This window comes from Taeniopygia guttata, chromosome 4, assembly GCF_048771995.1.
Source record: "Taeniopygia guttata chromosome 4, bTaeGut7.mat, whole genome shotgun sequence".
Classification (NCBI taxonomy): Eukaryota; Metazoa; Chordata; class Aves; order Passeriformes; family Estrildidae; genus Taeniopygia; species Taeniopygia guttata.
Window position 1 is genome coordinate 47,306,517 of NC_133028.1, and position 19,484 is coordinate 47,326,000.

General features: G+C 37.3%; 1 protein-coding gene across 1 annotated transcript in view; it reads left to right on the plus strand.

The window, feature by feature from the left end:
• Nucleotides 1-19,484, plus strand: part of TBCK (TBC1 domain containing kinase) — an 88,840-nt gene that overhangs the window by 41,909 nt on the left and 27,447 nt on the right. The window contains exons 21-23 of the mRNA XM_002196650.6: nucleotides 2,884-2,920; nucleotides 4,289-4,450; nucleotides 18,729-18,907. Coding sequence (XP_002196686.4) covers nucleotides 2,884-2,920; nucleotides 4,289-4,450; nucleotides 18,729-18,907 — 378 coding nt within the window. The remainder of the gene's footprint in view (nucleotides 1-2,883; nucleotides 2,921-4,288; nucleotides 4,451-18,728; nucleotides 18,908-19,484) is intronic.

The following is a 19,484-nucleotide window of genomic DNA, read 5'->3' on the forward strand; positions in this document are numbered from 1 at the left end:
AAGAGCTCAGCATTTCCCTCTCCACATCCCCCTGCCCCCACAAGAAGCTGTAGAAAGCAAAAAACTAGTTTTTATTAACAACTGAAAATTAAAGCAAAAAGCAGAAGTTGGGACAGTTGTTAGAACAACTCAGCAAAATAAAATTCTGCCTATTGTTGGACAACATTGTTTCACACGTGCATCAAACAGGAAGAAAAAGAAACAGGCACTTAATAGACAGCAGAAGAAAACCCCAAACCTCTTTATTTTTGGATTTGGCACCTCATATAAACTGCAATATATGGTACAGCTGAAGTATATACAGAAAAAAAAAAAAAGTTACACTTTTCTGTATAACTTACTATTGAAGGGAGTTTTTCCTCTGATTTTAACAAATATAATGATTTAAGACAAGGAGGTGTTTGTAAGCCTGAAGAAGTTATGAATGCTATTAGTAAGCAAGGAAAGGAGAGGCAGAACATGGGTGGCGTTACTCCCTGATGCAAAGCAAAATTATAATTATGGCGCTGTTCCTTTCAAGGCCTCTCTAAGAAACGATGTGTTGGTTTTACAGACTGTTTTTTTTTTTAATGTGGCTTATTCTCAGGCTGTTCCGGCTGTTCAGATGCTGCTTTGATTACACATTAGGTATATTTTGCAGCTCCGGAGAGTTAAGTGCCAAGTAAGACCAGCAGGTTGCAGGGTTGCGATCCCCTTTTCCCGAGTTTTTCCCGAGTTATTCCCGAGGCGCGGCGCTGCTGTTGCGGGCGGCGGCCGCTGGAGGGCAGCATTGTCGAGCGCTGCGCGCAGCGGCGGCCCGAGCGCGGCCCGGGCTCTGTGCGGGGCTCGGAGCGGCTCCGCCTCCCCTGCGCCGTCGGGCCGCGATGCCGCCCGTGTGGGCCTTTCTTTCCTTGCTTGATAATCGATTGACAGCCTCTTCGGCTTACCAGCGCCTCTTGTCTTAAAGCATTGTTGTTGCTAAAGTCACAGGAAAACCTCCCTTCAATAAAAGCTTGCCCCGCACCTTCTTCTTAAATTGCCTGACCTACTTTTCATGTCACTGCTGATAGGTTTGGTGTGGGTGGTTTAAAGAAAAGCAGTGGTTTTCCTTATGATTACCTTTTCAAGCTTCTTCAAAGCTTCACATTTAGTGTATTTTCTTTGTTTATTTCTGTGTAAATGTATTCATGATGGATTTTCTCCTAATTTGTGAAATTAGGAGAAAATGAGGATCTGCTTCCGTGAAACATTTTAATCATATATATGAAAAGGAGGAAATAATTGCTGTTAAATATCAAGGAAATAAAGTGGTTAAAATTGTAGGTACCTCCAAGGAAAGAAGAGCCTCAGGACACTGAGGCTCCTCTTTCCTTGGAGGTACCTATTATATAAACCACTTTATTTCCTTGATATTCCACAATATCCCCTGCAGTAGGTTTGTTTTCCTACTGCATGGGAAGCAAGGTATTGCATGCAGACATGTAGATAAACAGGTATTATCTGATCACAACCACTGCATTGGGATATTTCAGGGAACAAGATATGTTATTATTCCTAGAATGCCATCTATTTAAAACATCACATAGATATACTCAGGGAAATAGTATGATTGTATTATAAGATTAACGTGGCGATAGAAATTGATTTGATTGGGATTTTGAACACTTAAAATCAATTGGTGGGCTGGAGGTCATGCTGCATAAAAGCCTGCTGAATATTAAAAGTGGTGAATGGGTCAGTGAACCTTCCTTAGTTTATGGACAGTATGGTTCAGATCTCAGTCACTCAGATGAAGGCATAGGAATATAATTTAGAGCTATGCTAAGAAGGTTTTTTAGCAGATGTGTACATCATTTAGTCAGGGCCATAACCCAGTTCAGAGTTTATGGAATAAGAAGTAATTTATTAACATAATATCAATTATGTTTTCTGCTCCTCATCTATTTACTTCCAGGAAAAGCTCAATCGGAGGATTAATTTGCACTTTTTATGAGTTAAAAAGTAATATATTAAGCTTTATGTTTAACTGTAAATCTTCATAGCACATGAGCTGTACAGCAATTTAACAATGATTGTCTCGCTCTTGCATTCCTAATTTATGGAAGCTTTCTGCACAGTTTGATGTTTCAAGAAAATAGATCCTCTTGCCTTTGCCTTGCTAAATGCATCATTGAAAAATTAGAAATTCTTAAGGTGTCATAAATGCTTAGCTCTTTCTCTGTATGATGTCATGAGTATGAAAGTTTGCAGACATTAAAGGTTTTCTGTAGCTGTTGCAGCAGGAGGAGTCTCGTAGGGGTGTAATTGCTGAAGCAGGACACCTTCGGGTGACACTGCCCCAAAATGGTCACAGTAGAACTATATAAATGCTTGGGTGTTAGTGAGCATTTACTGAGAATGAGACTGCCCTTAATTTCTTCACTGGCAGGTATGCATTTTAATAAATATCAGCATAGCAGAAAAAGGCAGAGGTGGTTATTTTTTCTCTTGAAAATCATTATTTGAACTTTTAGTTATTTCTGTGAAATAATTTTCTTCCATAGTCAAAAAGATATATTAAATCAAATTGGTTTATGCTTTTTCAGGCATCCTTGGCTAATTTTTGCTTATATTATTGAGAATTGCAACAGTTTTTGAGTTCTTTAAGACTTTGGAGGTTATATTTTGCAAACCAGACTAGTGAGGGTGGTGATTATAACTGTTTAATTTGAAAAATTTGGGGATGAAAAAAATTTCTGAGATGCTAAGAGTTGTGTGATAGAAGATCTGCCCCTGCAGTTATTTTCCTTTCTAAATGCATTCATGCAAAATAGACAATTTTAAATGTAGTTGACAATTGTCATAGACAACTTGAGTTCTCAAACCTTTTTTTTGTCTTCTTCCTCCCATCATCACCTTTGGCAGCTTTATGCAATTCCTTGGTTTCTTACAATGTTTACACGTGAGTATCTTTTTTTTTCCTCTGATTAAATGTTCTTCTATTTCATAAGCTTAATTTTTCTCATTTTTCCAGAGAAAACCTTTCTTAATTGGTATGATAGGTCATTTAGTAGGATACTTATAATTTGCAATGATTGGAAAATTGTTGTGGAACATTCGGCAGTGCCTGTCACTTTCTGCCCTGATTGGGTAATAATTAGTATTTCTCCTTTGGTTGTTATTGTTAGATTATTATATAGTTATTATGTTGTCGTTGTTATTATTGTCTGGATTATTTTACACATGCAGTATTTTGGGTGTATTCAGAGGAAGCTGTTATCTACTGGAAAAAGATGTAATAATAGTTAAAAAGCAAAACCAAAAAGCTGTCACTCAAATAATGTAAGAAAGAGATTGACTTTGTTTCTGAAGATAATTGTATTTTTGTTGCACATTGACACACTGTTTTTCTGGAAGCACTAGTTTACTGTATATGTGTATGTATATTAGGAAAAAATAAGAGCTTTCTAAGTTGGTGGGTTTTAATTAAAGAGAAAAATAAATCAAGCTTAGAAAGCAATTTAAAAACTTATTTTCTCAAAAATCTTTGGTTTTTTTTTCATGTTGTATCAACATTGGCAGATGCTGAATTTAAATTTTCAAAGAAGTGGCAGAATGAAAAGAGCTGATAGATCATTTCTCTGATGAAATATCAGAGAACTTAATGTGAGATTCTTGATTGCATTTTCTAAAGATTTTGACTGTAAAGCCCTGGTTCTTGCAGTTGTCCCTGTTTCTATACCCTTCCTGAGAATCGCCACGTTTGGAAAACCAAGGAGATGTTTTCCTTAAGCAATCAAGTGCAATAAAGTCTTAGAACTGTTTTGTTGGAAGATAGCATATTTTAAGAGAGCCACCTTCAGCTTTATATATAAAATTTTGCTATTTTTAATATACTTTTTTCCTTGTCTTTCTTTTATTCTGCCATTTTTTCATTATTCTGTTCATTTTTTTGTCTAATTGTAAGAAGCTGATCTTATTGATGAACTCAATCATGTCAACTTATTGTGAAAAACTGATACGCATACCTTAATACGTAATTGTACTGTACTAAAAGAAAAATAAATTGCCTAATTCTTGACATACTTGAAATGTGAAAACCCACGTGCTTTCAAGTATTCATTAAGAAAAGAAGACTGTTATTTACAGAGTAATCAAACTGCATATGAACACAAACATGATCCTAAACAGTTTGAGTCCTCTTTGCGCCCAAATAAAAAACAAATCACTCAGGATGGGTGAGCAAAGAAGTACATAGGCAATTCATTAACTCTGTTATTGTGTGTGTATGCTTATAGAGTTTTATTTATTGTGCTTATTCATTATGCAGATGTCTTTCCTTTGCACAAAATTTTTCACTTGTGGGATACATTACTCCTTGGAAATTCCTCCTTCCCATTCTGTATTGGAGTTGCCATACTTCAACAGCTGAGGGATCGTCTCCTGGCTAATGGATTCAATGAGTGCATTCTCCTTTTTTCAGACTTGCCAGGTACAGAGAATACTGTTTCTTCCTTTTTTCACTGTCTTCCTCAGTGTTTCTAAATACAGGCTTAGACATCATGGTAGGTTTAGGCAAACTCACTGCCAGAGTGTGTGTATCTTAACTACAATTTATTGTAGTTAGTTTAAGTCTTTAGCTGTCATCAGCAACAATGCAGTAGGATTGTTATTTCCAGGTGAAGATTGGAGTATTGTTTTTGTGAATTTTAGAACTATTTTAACTAATTCAGAAGCAACTGTTTGTAGTCATGCCACATACAGACACAATCAGTTTATATGAATTTTTAAATAAATTGAGTACAATTCTGAATAGTCCTTTTCCTCTTTGGTGCTGGTTTTAGCCTATTTTCCCTTTGAACATAATTATACTGTGTAAGTAATTAATGTAGAAGGATTAGGGAGAACAGTATAGGAAGCCATTGGAATTACTCTGTGAAATATTTCCATTTGAAATTTAAAGCTTTCAGAATAACTTTCAAAACTGTATCAGAGTCTGCATGATCATTGTGCAGACATTCTGTGTCTTTGCTCAGTGGGAGGTGATTAACCTATCCATACAAGCTGGTCCCTTAAAAAATACATTGCAGTTAACCTTGAAGTTTGGAGCTTCCTTCTGAGCAAGTACCTGATGAGACAGTAGAGTGCGTTTGAACTGAGTAAGCCATGTCACCTGAAAGATGTATTTTAGTTTGTAGTCACACAAGTAGGAAGCTGGTGCGCTCAGAACATGCTTGTGTTATGTTCTTGTTTTAATTCCCTCTCTCCTGCTCAGGATCTTACTAAGGTAATACAGGTCTTAGGTAAAGGGTTGGCACTGTTTTAAATGTGTGGCTTTTCTTTAGATAACTCTAACTCCTGGGCTAATTATGGATTTAGTGAGCTCTATTTGAACGTCCATGTGTGCAATTCAGTAATTCATAATTCATTTAAACAGAAGTTGTTCTTCTTCAGATGAACTGAAGAAGAGAATGAAGTTTGTAGGAGAATTTAAGAGGTCTTCTTAAGTGTTGCAGTCTCCACAACTGCAGAGTTTACAGAGGTTAGCAGTACTCTAGGATATGGTACCGAGCAGATGAGGCTGAGTTCACAGTTGCATAAGTCAGTAAGTTGATAACTTTATGAGTTATCATAAATGAAGCTCTGTGATTTCTTTAAATACTGTTGTCACAAATTGTCTTTTGCTGTAAACCCTTCCATATGGCTCTGGATTTCGAAATTTGTCTCCTACTTATTAGTTTGCTATGTACTATGTATTTGCTACTGTATTTTTCAATTTATAAGAAATTTAATTTGGCCATTACTTATAGAGTAGAATTTTAATTTTCAATATGTATGTTTAATCATTTCAAATGTTCATGGTAAATTTAATGGGATATCCACAGATGGCTGAAATGTGAGTGCTAAACTAAAAGACTGATTCTCTCCCCGCCCTCTCCTCCCCCATGTATTAGCTGTATGTCCTAGTGAAGTACAGATCCACTAATATTTAACTTATTTTCTTGCCTAAGGTAATTTCTCCGTATTTTTCTTTTTCTTGGAGGGTGCTAAATTATAGATTCCAATTTCTCTCAAATCAGCTGATTTACTGACAGTGGAAGTATTTTATGCTGAGGTCATGTATAAGAACACGTTAGTTCTTGTAATACATATGTGTTCATTAAATAAAATTATATCACTACAGATTTCAGTGATTTAAGGTACATGCATTCTGCTGGTTTTAGGTGATGACAGCTTTGCTAATACTCTGGTATGAAATACAGGTTTCTGAATTTTTTTTTTTCCTTAAATTGGTGATGTCTGTGCTATTTAGGATGTCAGCAGTGGCACAATTGAATATTTTGAGATTAAACTAAAGCATACCATAAAATACTTCTAGTAAAACTACTAAGGGAAAAAAGAATAAGGGTGAAAGACAATCCTAGTGTGTCTTAAAAGTTAAATGTTGTTGGTCTAGCTTAATCAGTAACTTTTTCAACATGCAATTCACATAGCCTTGTGCCTTTTCTTTCTGACCTGAGTCTTATTTCTGATTAAAAAGTATTGACTCATTATGCATTTTGTCACCTGTGTTTTCCAAACAAGACTTCTGCTAGTTTGGTTACGATAAGTTGTGTACCAAGGCTGAGAATTTTCTGAAAGTAATTTACAAATAACCTTCATCTGAGAATATATCACTCCCAGGAAGAGATTATGTTGTTCAAAACGTCTATGATAATTTTAAACTAAAATCAATTGTTGCTCAACAGTCTGAAACTCCTGTAATTTGTAAGCTTTGTGTGCACTGGAATGACTTATTTCAGGCTGCCAGTGAAAGCAACTTCCTTTCCAGACTGATAGAGTTATTTTACTGCTCGAAACTTTGTGGAACACTTTTTCAAGATTTCTTGTTTTTATAAAACAAAACCCCCACTACCTAATTTCCAGTGCACTGTATATAACACAATTGGAATTATTGTTTTAAAATAATAGTGATGTGAGGAAAATGAAGGGGTGTTGTGTCAGCATTGATTACTTGGTTCTGAAAACCCTTTCCAATACTTGTCTCAAAGCTTTGGCCATATGTTATCTATAAAGCCAAAACAATTGGGCAATACTTGATATTTTTTGAAGCTCTGTTGGAAATTTTAATATATTTTTATGTTGTTCAAACAATGTCCTAGTAGATTAGGAAATATATTTGAGGATTTTGATAAAATGGTTGGCTAATTAAGAATACTAGAAAATCCTTTTGCAACAAATGTCCTAGTTCATTCCTCTTGGAGCTGTATGAAAGGGGCATATAAGCAACTGCTAAATATAATTAAATAGAACTAGGTTGTTTAGGAAATTACTACTCCAAAGTGCTGGGAGTTTTAAATTTAAATTCTCTGTCATTTATTCTTCCATATTTTTTCCTTGTGTTTAAGAAGTTCTGTTAAGTACAAAGCAATATAGATTCCAGAGAATGCTTAGGAATATTTGAGACAGACAAACAAAACCAACCCTGGAAATGTTGCTAATATTTTACCTGTAGTTTTGAGACTTAGTAAATTTTGTCTTTTTCAGGTGATGCAGAGAGAACACAGACATTATGCATTACCTTTGTTTTTTATGTAAGTCTGACATGCAGCAGTATGTGTCAGGAAAATGAAAATGGTATGGGTAATACTACTATGATGAGATTCCTGAGGTACCAACAACAGAGACAGGACTCTGCTTTCAGACCAGTGCTTATTTGTACTAAGCCAGTCTGGATATCCCTTTAACCTCATGTATCAGCAGATTTACAACCCAGAAGGCTTTTCATGCCCTGAAGACTAACTGTATAAGTTTACTTTAAAATATGCAGTTTTGCTTATAGCTTAGTCTTTAGAATCTTGCCATAACTTTGAGTGATAATGTCCATTATTCAATTCAAAAATTATGGTTATTGCAGTTCGACTCAATTACCGAGTTCATGACCCACTGTACAAGTAGTACAAAATCTACAGCAGCTTTTGTTAGGAAGCATCCAGACACATATTCTGATCTTTGCAGACATTTGAAGCGTCCTTAGACCAATCCATTCCCACCTGGAATGGATCCAGTACAGAATCTGGCAAACAGATCTTCCTCCAGTGATCACTGCCAATATCAGCACTGACATACAGAAATGAGTTACGGACTTCTGAGAACTGATGAAAAGATGGGGACAGATGTTGTTAGACAATAGGGAAATACCAAGCCTAAAGATGAGATAAAACATACCTAAACAAACCTTTTATGTTAGTTCAGTAAGCTCATCTTCTGTAATTTTGGAGCAAGAGGAGGGTTCATTCTTCTAATGCTGTGCACCTTAGGAAGGTGTCTTTCTGCTGACTCCAGGATAGTCAGTGCTTCCAAAGGAAGAACCTTGGCCTCAGATGGGAAGTTCATACTGACTGACTGTAGAAAAGCAATCCTGCAATGAGGAGCCATAGTAAAATGGTTGAAGTGGAAAACCTTGTGAGACATAGGCATGTAGCTTTAAGATGCAAGATCTGCCTTTCGTCAAACCACAGACAGAAACGATTCTCCAGGGAACGGATATTCTCTAATGGGGGAAAAATTGTTATATCCATTGCCATTCTAGTGATGTGCCAAAATGCTGAATCCCATGATGGTGGAAGCCATATGAATGCTTAGAAGGATTGCATCCAGCTTATTTATAAATGGACTAAAGGTTAAAAAATAGTGGAAATTCTCTGGTAAGATTGTATGGAGCAGTTTTGAATAAAGCATTTCTGTTGACAGCAGCAAAATTAGACACATATCAGAAGGCTCTACTTCAGATATGTTTCTGACCCTGGGTAGCTACCATTTTACTTTCTGCTGTTTTACTTCTTAAAAATCCTTTGTCTGCCCACATCTGTGATCCATATGTTTTTATTGTACTGGAATTTCTGGTGGTTCAGCATTTAGTTAATATAGATCTGATAAGAGATAAAAATGACAGTTGGCCACCAAGTCCACACTGAGTTTGTGGGTGTTTAGTGCCTGTTCCCATTTGTTTCACCACTCCTCCATGGAAAATGTAACCTCGGAGATTAAAACACCACCTTTGAAGGGACTTACAGAGATACAGTGAGTTTTCATATTCCAGTGAGCAGTAAGAAAAAGAAAGATAATACAATGTTTTGATTAGGGTTTGACTTTTTTCATGCTCTTTTGAAAATATCTTATTGCTTAGATTAAGGCTCTGAGGAACAGAAGCCGTGACAGCTCTTCTAAAAAGAAACTTTTTTAACTTCAGCTACAGAAGTTTGACATATGGCTCTGTTGTCATTCATGGAATATGGCTCTGGAAAGTATTTTGCTGCAGAGCTAGTGAAGCTGACTACTTTTTCAAGTTACAGTATAGCTGAAGAAAAACAGCACTTTGGTCTCTTTCACATGATACACATGATAATGGTGTCGTAACTATGACAAAAATATTGATTGGAAATATCAAAAGACATCAGAGTTTAAAAGGCAGTCACTTTTCCTAGTTTTCTTTTCTTGAAATATGTAGGTCAGTGTGATATTTATGGAAGCATCTTTTTCTGAGCATGGTGCTCATCTTTGCTATTTTAGATGGCTTTTTGGAGATGCAGGTGTATTTCATGATGCAATTCCTCAAGATTATTGGTTTTGGGTCAGAAGGAGAGAGATTTGCTAGGGCACACCTGCTCACCGAGGCTGTCTGGAAGTGTCAGACTCTAAGATTGATGTTGTTTTACCTGAAGCTGTGAATTCTTTAATTATTCACCTTTTCCACTCCTTGTGACACAAAGAAAACAGTTCTAGATTTTAGATTCTACCCTTTTGAGACTAAAGAGAAATGCTAGAGTGGGAAACACACTAGGGAAAAAAGTACTGAAATAATTTACTGTAGTCTGTAGTTGTCACTGGCAGAAGAAAATCAAATATATATTCTATAGCAAAGGGCTGTCTGCCACAAGAGATAGTACTTCATAAAAAAGGGTGAAAAGTGAGTTCCTCAGCAGAACTTTCCTAGTGCATGTCCTAAAAACAGTCTGACACACAGCTTATGCCCCCTGTTTTTTGAAAGCACCCTGACAGTGCTCTCCATAGTGAAAAGGCACTTCAGAAAAATGGAATAATCCATCTGTTAGTTATGTAGGATTTTGTAGACCTTTACACTGCAATAAAATGTAAGTACAGGAAGGTAGACTGTCAAACACTAGCATTTCTAGGCATGAACTGACAAAATTCTGGCTGCTGTTGTGTGAGCTTTGTTGCTAGATGTGGTGATTTTTATTTTTTTTTCTTCATTACAAAGGTGTCTTGGGAAAATATTTCCCTTTTTTTCCCCATTGAAACTACAAGTATAGCAACTGATTCTGGATTAGACTCATGCTTAGAAAGCAGTGCTGGATACTAGACTTTTTTCCTTTCACAATTGCAGAGAACATTGCTGACAGAGCAAGGTGCCTCATAGGGTATCTGTTTGTAATTTTGTTATGCTGGATTTGTTTGTTTGCCTGTACAGGTATAAGTGTTCTGCTTAATAATCTTTAGTTCTCTAACTGTTAATTGAGGAGAACTTCTAAATGGGCTGCAGAAACAACGCAATATTAAAAATTCTTGATTGAAATGTACATTATCACCACATTTTTATATGATTGTAGATATATTTGGGGAGTGTATGTCTAGCATTGTAACAGAGATACACATTACTTAAATACAGATAGAATGCAGTGTAGGCTGAGAGCCAGAAAAATCTTTCTGTCAAATAAGGACTTTGAAATGAGGTTAAGTGAACGCTCAGTGCTCTTATACTTTGGGATAGCTGTCAATTCCCTTTGATTTACTTTCACATAATATTTCACTTAAACTCTTCACTTAAACTTGTCCTAAGAGTATCCTGGAGTTTAGTAGAAATCAACAGGAAGACCAAAACTAAATATGGAGAACTAGAGCAGGGTTTGTACCTAAAGGTAATACTTTGTTAATACTGCACCCTTGGCATAAATTTCAGGACTACATTGTTAATACTGAAGGGCAAAACTTGTTCAGGAAGGGCAGGTATCCCAGCTGGGAAGAACTCACATTGTACGTGAACAATGTTGCCTGCATTCTGAAAATGCTGATAAATATCTGAGTAACCAGCAGAGGTGTGTCAAGTGACACCTCTGTCACTTCAAAAATGTAACATGCATCTGTAGGAGATAGAAGGAATAGGCTGGACACATTGCATTTGGCTCTAGAGCAAGGCAAGGAGCTGGATGGTCTCCTGCGAGGTCTTCAGTCTTCATGCTAAAAAAAGCATAGCACCATTCTAAGGAGACAAATCATGTAAGCAGTCATGTAAGCTGATAAACCACAAACTTGTCTGCTGGGAATGCAACCCTGAAACAACAAACTTTTATGTCTTGAGTGTATTTTAGTGCTTTCATGTGTAAATTCAAATGAAGGTGTTAACTTATCTCTTCCACAGAATAAGAGAACTTTTTCCCATGGCTTGTGAGTGGGTTAATTATGACGCAAGCTCTAAATAACTTGGAAAACATATACTGACAAGGTTGGGCTGCTGTTTGTGGTGGCGTGTTTTTTATTTAATTTGATATTTATTTAGTGCCTGCTCATACCCCCCCCCAATCTCCTCCTCTCCCCAGTCGTCAATCTTCCCTAGCTCCTCCCTAACCCCCTCCTCTCCAAGATGTCATTCTTCCCTTCCCCTGCCCCTTTCCCCAGAACATTCCCTGTCACTCCTCCCAGCCTCCTCCCCTACTTCCAGAGCCTTCCCTGTCTATTTAGTGAGGCTCAACACCCTATTGGTTACTTTGTGTTACTCCACTCCTCTGTTTTCCCTGATAGGTTTGTGATATGTTAGTCCTGCCCTAAACTCCTCCCCTGTTATTCCCCTATTGGTTGCTGTCCCTATACCCCGCCTCACAAGTTCTTGTATAAAATATCCGTCCACCCCCCCCCCACCCCCAGTTCGTCTTGGGGCTTACTAAATAAATCCATCCTGTTCACCCCCAAGTCCCGTGTCGCCTCCATCTGTCCCCGCACCAACAACTGGGACTGCAGAGCTTCATAGGGGGGGCGGCCGCCCGTTCTCTTCCCTCACCGCCCAACACGCCCACGCTCGGGACGTCGTGGTGAGAGGGTGCTGACCGCGACGCAACAGCTCTTAGTTACTTAAAATTGTTGGTTTTGCTATGTGAAACACTAACAGACTTGACTAGTAGTAAACACTGGAAGTTCTGGATCTCAATAAGTTGTCTACTGCAGTGACAAATGGCTAGTGCATTTTTTTGGAAATTAAAGCAGTTTTAAGTATGGGGACATAAGCAAGATGGTTATCCTTCCTGTTTACAGTTGCTGTATTTGTGGGAAATAACATTTCAATCCTGAATAAGATGTTGCTTGCTCTAACAGTTTGAGAGTGTTACATGGCTCAGGATACTCATTAGGCAGATCTAAATACTCTATTTGTATTTGTCTTTAACCAGAGTTTTTCCATCATTGGTATGGGAATGAACAGGTCAAATTAGATGCTTTCATCCTTTACTCATGGCAACAGGTACTCCTTTTCAGGATTACCTGAATTTCCATCTTATTTTAAAAGCAGAAAATCTGAATTACTTCATGTTATTTCCTTACAAATATCCTGAAGGCTAACAGGAGAGCTAATGCAAAGGTCTTCTACTTATGGCTCTTAAGAGAGTCATCAGCTTTATAAGCATTTGGCCTGGTCAGAGTTTCTGACTGTAGAGATTTTTATAGGTTTATACCCGTTACACATGGGAAATAACTGATGTAGCTCATAGTTACCACCCAGATGGAAACCTGTAACAGCCTGATCTCTATTTTTGCTTGCTGAGTTTCAGTATTTTGTGTATGATTTCTTTGAAGCAAGGATTTAGGATAAAGAAGGTGAGTTTCGCTAGTATTTAAGATTCTAAAACTGACTTAGCAGATATTTAGCAAATATTATAACAAAAAGAACATAGAAAAGCTGAAAAAGACTTCCTTCCAAAATTGACTGTTGTTGGATGTTGTGTTGGTGGCACCACGAGTTTCTCCTCTCAGCTGATCCCTGCAATTTTGTAAACCTGTCCTTTCATGTGTCTTCTGGTTATTATCTACTTATGAAGTGATGTTCATTTTTCTGCTGAGCTGCTTTATTTACCCTTATGTGTATCTCAAGTGTTGCATAGTAGCCTCCTTCTGACTATTTACATTATAGATTGGGAATTCCTGTGCTTCTGTCATTGGCCAATGTCCTATCCTGTGGTAGGACTGCTCCAGGTGTCTAACATTTTGTTAGTTTGTAGAAATGGCTGCTGTTCAGAAGCACTGGCATGCCTCCTAACAAAGTTTAAACAGTGCTTTCTTGTCAGAGCTTAGCTCCAGTCTTTATGTAATCTATTTCTGTCTTCCTCAATGAGACATAGCATGTGGCATTTGGTGATTGACTTACAGTAAAGCATTATGCTTAATACGATCACTTGGAATTCTGTGTCTTCCCTGCTCATGTCAATCCTGACACCATCACGTTTCTGAGACATTCTTTAGTAGGCTTTTCCAGTGAACTGCTGAGTCAGAGGGATTTTTACAATCACAAGTAAGAAAAGAATCCGTGTTTGCCCTTTATGCACCCTAATGTCTAGGGAGTAATTCATAGTGTTTACTGCTGCTTCTCTCTACTGCTGTCCACAAAAATATGGAGTCACAGAACTATCCTGCAATGTATGAAATAAATAATGTAAAAAGAATAGTTCTGCATTGACCTTTTTATTTATAATAACCTTCTCACAGTAATAGATACAGAGATATGGGATACAAATGTCACTTCTCTTCCTAGATTTGTCCTTTTAAATATGCACACTCAGTGTGTCTTTTTTATGTCATCAGGAAAAAGGAGTTCATGGCCTTTCACCTCGGTTTCTTCTAAGAGCAGGAATCAGGAGGCTGAACTGACTGACCTATTCAGTACCAGAGAATTCATAGCACATAGATTTTCTGGCCTATTTATGTGGCTGTGTGGTGAAAGCTGATGTTGCCTGGCAGGGTAGTAATAAAGTATTTGTGATGGAGATGTCAAACCAAGCTCATAATTCTGGTCTATTCCCAAAATGCAGAAGCAGTTTATTTTGGCTGAGTTTCTTAAGTGGTATCCTGTTACCCAAGGAAAAGGCTCTGGAATTGATTAACTGCACACAAAGACTTGGTCTGTGTGGATTTTCATTAGGAAAGAACCATTCATCTTACGGTTTTCTCCATTACTTGCCTTCACTTGCTGTGAAGGACATATGCACACCCGGTTTTGCTCTAAAAATAAAAAATTCTGTGTGCTTTTGTCACAGGTGTATTGCATTTAAACTTATACTTTTTTCAACGTCTATTTCAAGTGCAATCTACTTCTCTCCTGTATCTATAATAATAAACTTACATAGCTTAAAAAGCAGCTGTGTCAGGCTGGGCCGTCCTTTTCAGTTGAGGCTGTGGATAGAGGTAGGCATCACCTTGTTAAGAAGTAACAGTTTAGCATGAAAAAAGCAAAATTAAAAGCATCTTAGAATAAACAGTAAGTTTATTTCATAAAAGGAGCAAAACATTTCAGTAAGCTTAATGTTAGGGTGGGGCCATGTCAAAACCAAGATACTGCTGTTGGATCACTTTTCTTTCCCTTCTTCACTCCTGCCTTTATCAGCTGCTGCATTATTTGCATATTTAGAAATGTCAGAGACAGCCTTTAGATGCTGAGTGATTAGCTGCTGCCATAGAATTGTTTCCTGTAAGGCTTGGTTTCTGCTTGACCGTGAAATACTTGAGCTCATTTGAGCCAGAACTCCTAAATATAATGTTTGAAAGTGAAATTCTGGCTTTGGTTCCTAAGATACTCGGGTTCCAGCCTTGACTTTTTGAAATACAGGCACTCTGCAATTTTTCAAAAACTGTTTGAAGATGTACTAAGATTTGAAATTATTACTTATTTTTATAGTATTTTTATTATGTTTCAAGTCAGGCTTAAATTTTTTCCACGCTTCATATTTAATGACACCATATTATTCAGCACATTTTCGTTACAGATTGTCCAATGAAATAATTTGTCTTAATAAAAACAGAAGGCACATCATTTTTAAAGTACAAAATACCCCAGTGTTGGGATCCTGGGGAGCACTGAGGTGTTACATATACATCTCCATGAGTGAGCATGCCCTCTTCCATCTTTTCTAAATGTTTCTTTCATTTGTTGCTCACACCTGGAGATTTCTGCAAACCCTGCTCTCAGAAGAGTGTTCTTCTAAGTTGTTTGTAAGTGTCAACTACTCTGGCATGCTGCTGAGGTAGTCTCTGTTCATTTGTTCATAGTCCTGTTCAAGAATCTAGGCTCTGACTTGATATATTTGTGCTTCTGACATATCAGTGGTATGTATCTAATAATGTGGAAGCTCTAATGTTTTCTGGCTTGTAATGCAGTGGCTTGGGAGCCAGAAGAGTGCAGGCAGGATTAATGCTGTGTGAATGCAAATTCTTGGGGAAATAACAAAAAATGGACATTTCACCAGAGACTGACTCATTTGTCATATATTTGAAAGGGCATGGGAAGAAATTGGGATTGAAGTAGTGCAGCAGACCCTTACTTATTAGCCAAAAAGAGGAGAAAAGATCTTATCCAGCAAGGGTGCACAAGATTGCATTGCATTTTAGTTGCTGACGGGAAGTGATTTTTCTTAAACCGAAATTGCAAACAAATCATGAAGAAGGGCTTGAAGGTTACTCAAGTGTGAAGCCTGTTCATGCAAGATGACTAATAAATATTCTGTAAATATTTATACCAGTTTAATGTAGTCTTAAACTCCAATATCCTGAAAGTAATTGTTTTTTTTTTCAAAAGAATATGAGTAAATTCTTTGAGTAAATTCTTCCGCTACCCATAGTCTTGTCTCTCTTGTGGGTGCTGGATTTTGACTGCTCCCATACTATATTCATGCATGTGCCTATGATTTGCACATTGTTGGGGAGCATTTTATGGCTGTGGAGCTTTTTTATTGTTACTTGTGGAAACCAGAATTGCCTTGCAGTAGTTTTTATTTTGCATTACCGAGAAGCAGATGAATTAATTGACAGCCTGTAAATTTGTTTTAGGCTTTTGATGGCTTCCCCCATAAACCATTACAAATTCTCTCTTGTTCTGTGGAGTTTCATTTTCAGCCATGCCCACTGTTCTCCTGAAATGCTGCTTGGAAGAAATGAGAAACCAAGCATTCCAAAATCCCAGAACAACAGACTCCTACATTTTTTATTGATGCCCTGATGTGTTAGAAACTGGTTATGTTTTTTACAAACATGCACACAGTTGGAAAGGATCGCAAGGATCATTGAGTCCATCTCCTGGCCCTGCACAGGATACTCCAAGAGTCACACTATGTGCCTGAGAGCATTGTCCAAATGCTTCTTGAACTCTGTCAACTTTGCTGCTGTGACCACTCCCCTGGGAAGCCTGTTCCAGTGGCCAAGCCTTTTTTCTAGTTCTCTGAAATGGATTTCTTTTGGAATTGCAGAGCTTGTTTCTAGGAAAAATATTTTGACCTATTTCAGTGTTTGACACTGTCAGTCTCAATTTGTCCTTTCAGTTTTTTCATAGCTTTACTGCGAACAGTGTTCCTATTCTATCCCCCAGTTCTCTGTTTTCAATTTCAGATATGTGTTGGCTATTATGCCCTCTCATAGCCAAATGCTTCTTATGCTATTAATTATTGTTGTTCAGATTTTTTTTTTCTTAGCTAAATTTTATGTTCATATCACTTATTATAGAAGTACTACTAATGTTTCCTTAGCTAAGAATCTCAGGAAATGGGGCATATAACTCAATTACAGCAATCTCTTTATGGAAAAAAAAAAAAAAAGGAACCACAGCCCCACTATAAATGTACTACAGTCTTGAACTGGAATTCTCAACTTTTTATAAATAAAATAAGTTTTTAGAAATGTAGAAAAAAGTGCAACATTAATGATGGTGCTTTTGAGTGGTTTCTGAGCTTGAGGAAAAATAACCAGTGGAAGGCATCTCCTCTGTTTACCTGAAATTGTGTGAAATTCTCCAGCTGTGTGTATTTTCCTTGGGAATGATGCTGAATAACAGCCTTCTAATACAGTATAGTTGAAATTAAAAATTGTTAGCTACCATTGAGACATCACATAATCCATTTATCTGTGACACCTATTATCTCAAGCAGCTAGGGAACCTGATATTGTCAAGGACAACTGCAATTTAATTTCACACATCCACAAAAAGGTTTTTAGAGCTAGAATTAAAACTGGGTAAGCCACATCTCTACTATCAGACTTTTCAGAATTTTAGAAGCAAGATAGCACATAAGCATCCTGTCATCGAGTGGATTAAAGCATCTGCTACAGATTGTATCCTACCTGAACATGGACAGCTTTTTGAATGGGAGAGTAATAGATCATATCTTCTGCTTTTTAAACAGTCAATAATCTCATCCAACTAGATTATTCTGCCCCAAGCTTCAAATTCAGCTTCTTCTGCTCACCACCCTGCTAATGACTGAGGTTTCTGGAGTAGCTCCCAGATTGATAGCAAGGCATGAAATCCACTGATGGCAAGTGATTGATGGCAGTGCATCAAATCTGTTTGAGATATACAGATAAAGCCTGGCTACAATGCCTCTGTTTTCTTCATAGAAGCTGATTCTTTAATCTAAATTTTGACTGTTGTAATGAATCATACAAGATCTTGGCACAGACACAAGAAGTACTGATATCCCTGCTGTTTGTCTGTTGCATTAGACCAGTTTTGTCATTAAATGCAAGCTAGGATTGTTTTTGCTTTTCATGAGACCACATACAGGAGGTGCAAAACCAACCAGCCCTTCATAGTGGTAAATGAGTAAATGGCTTTTATGTTACATCTTTTTCGAAGATATATACATGCAGGATGGTTAGTGTTGTAAAAAATACGTTTCCAATAGGTTTACTTTTTTTTCTTTTACATATGTGCTTCATTGTACCTTCCTGCTTTTTAGTTGACCATATCTAATTTTAGGATGCTTCTCATTTGATAGGTATCAGTTTTCCTTTCAAGCTGAGTAATGTGTTATCACAATGGCACTTCACTCTTTCAGCTAGTATATTTCACTGGGAATGTCCGGTTGGGTTTGGGACTGTATTGTTTGTTTGTTTGTTTAAAAAATTCTCTAAAATCTTTAAAGCAATTCATTATGTTTGCCATCAAGCACAAATTAATGTTGAAAACCCATGTTTTCCTGCAAACAAATAACATGTAGCTTTGTCAAAATGGCAGACCATGCAAAATTCAGTAGCCAAAATCTTTCAATCTGGCTGTTAGTAGGATTAACTGACAAATAATACATTTAGTTGATCCAAAAATCCTGATGTCTGTACACTGTATGAAATCTACTTTTTATGAACGACCCAAATTTACATTGAATAGTCAATAGTTTGACTTGTAAAGACTTTACATTACCTGACAACTACTAGGTTTCAATTATTGTCCTGACTTTGCATTGGTTAAAGTTCTCATACACTTCCCTTAAACAGAATCAAATTAATTCTTAAAATATCTTTACTAGTTTTTAATAAAAAAAACATGGAGTGTTTTTCTTTTTGAATGGGAAAATGCTTTTGAAATCTATGTTACCTTTGAGTAAGGGACAGAGAGACAGACAAAGATATAGATGGGTATATGTATATTTGGCAATGTCATAGCTGGGTTACTTCACTGATATTTTGCTCTTGATTTTCTTGCTTTTCCTTTAAATCTCTTCCAGAGATCGATATTGAGCGTTGTGTTCGCGAGTCGATCAACCTGTTCCGCTGGACCCCCAAGAGCGCCACGTACCGGCAGTACGCGCAGCCCCCGCGGCCAGCCGCCGACAGCAGCGGCGCCAGGACCTCTTCCCTGTCCTGCTTCTCTGCAGACTACCAGGAGGCTCCTCGCAGTGACCTCGTAAGCAACGGGGGAATTGGAACTGGGAGGATTATTCAGTTTATTCAGATTGCGTGTTTCTCCTGCCTCTCCCAACTCCTGCTCCTTCAGTTCTCTTACAACAGCCCACCAATGTCCACAGCTTGCCTGCAGAACTTTGTCATAGGAGAAAAGCAGTAAAAAGAGCAGTGTGCCAGTGAGAAATAGGTAGCTGGAAAGTGATGCAGGCAGTTCTGGCTGCTTTTTCCATCTTGGCATGTCAGGTAAAGGATATCGCACACATTACTCTGAGAGTTTAGTAGGTGAGTTATGCCTGGTTTTATCTTGGCAAAGAGTAACAAGTAACTAAGAGAATATCTGCATTAATAGATACCCAGTTTAGTGAAATTATTTTCCTCCTCTCTCTCTAGTACAATCTAATGGCAGTTTCTCTTGACAGTTGCATTATCTGAATACAGGTGATTTGAAATTATTCTTTTCCTTCCTTTTAACATTATAAATCTAGTTAGTGTCTTAAAATTAAATTTGATTTTGTTAGGGTTATTCTCCTTCCAAATTCTCCTACGGTCATTTCATTCATGAGCATTCCAATAATCTG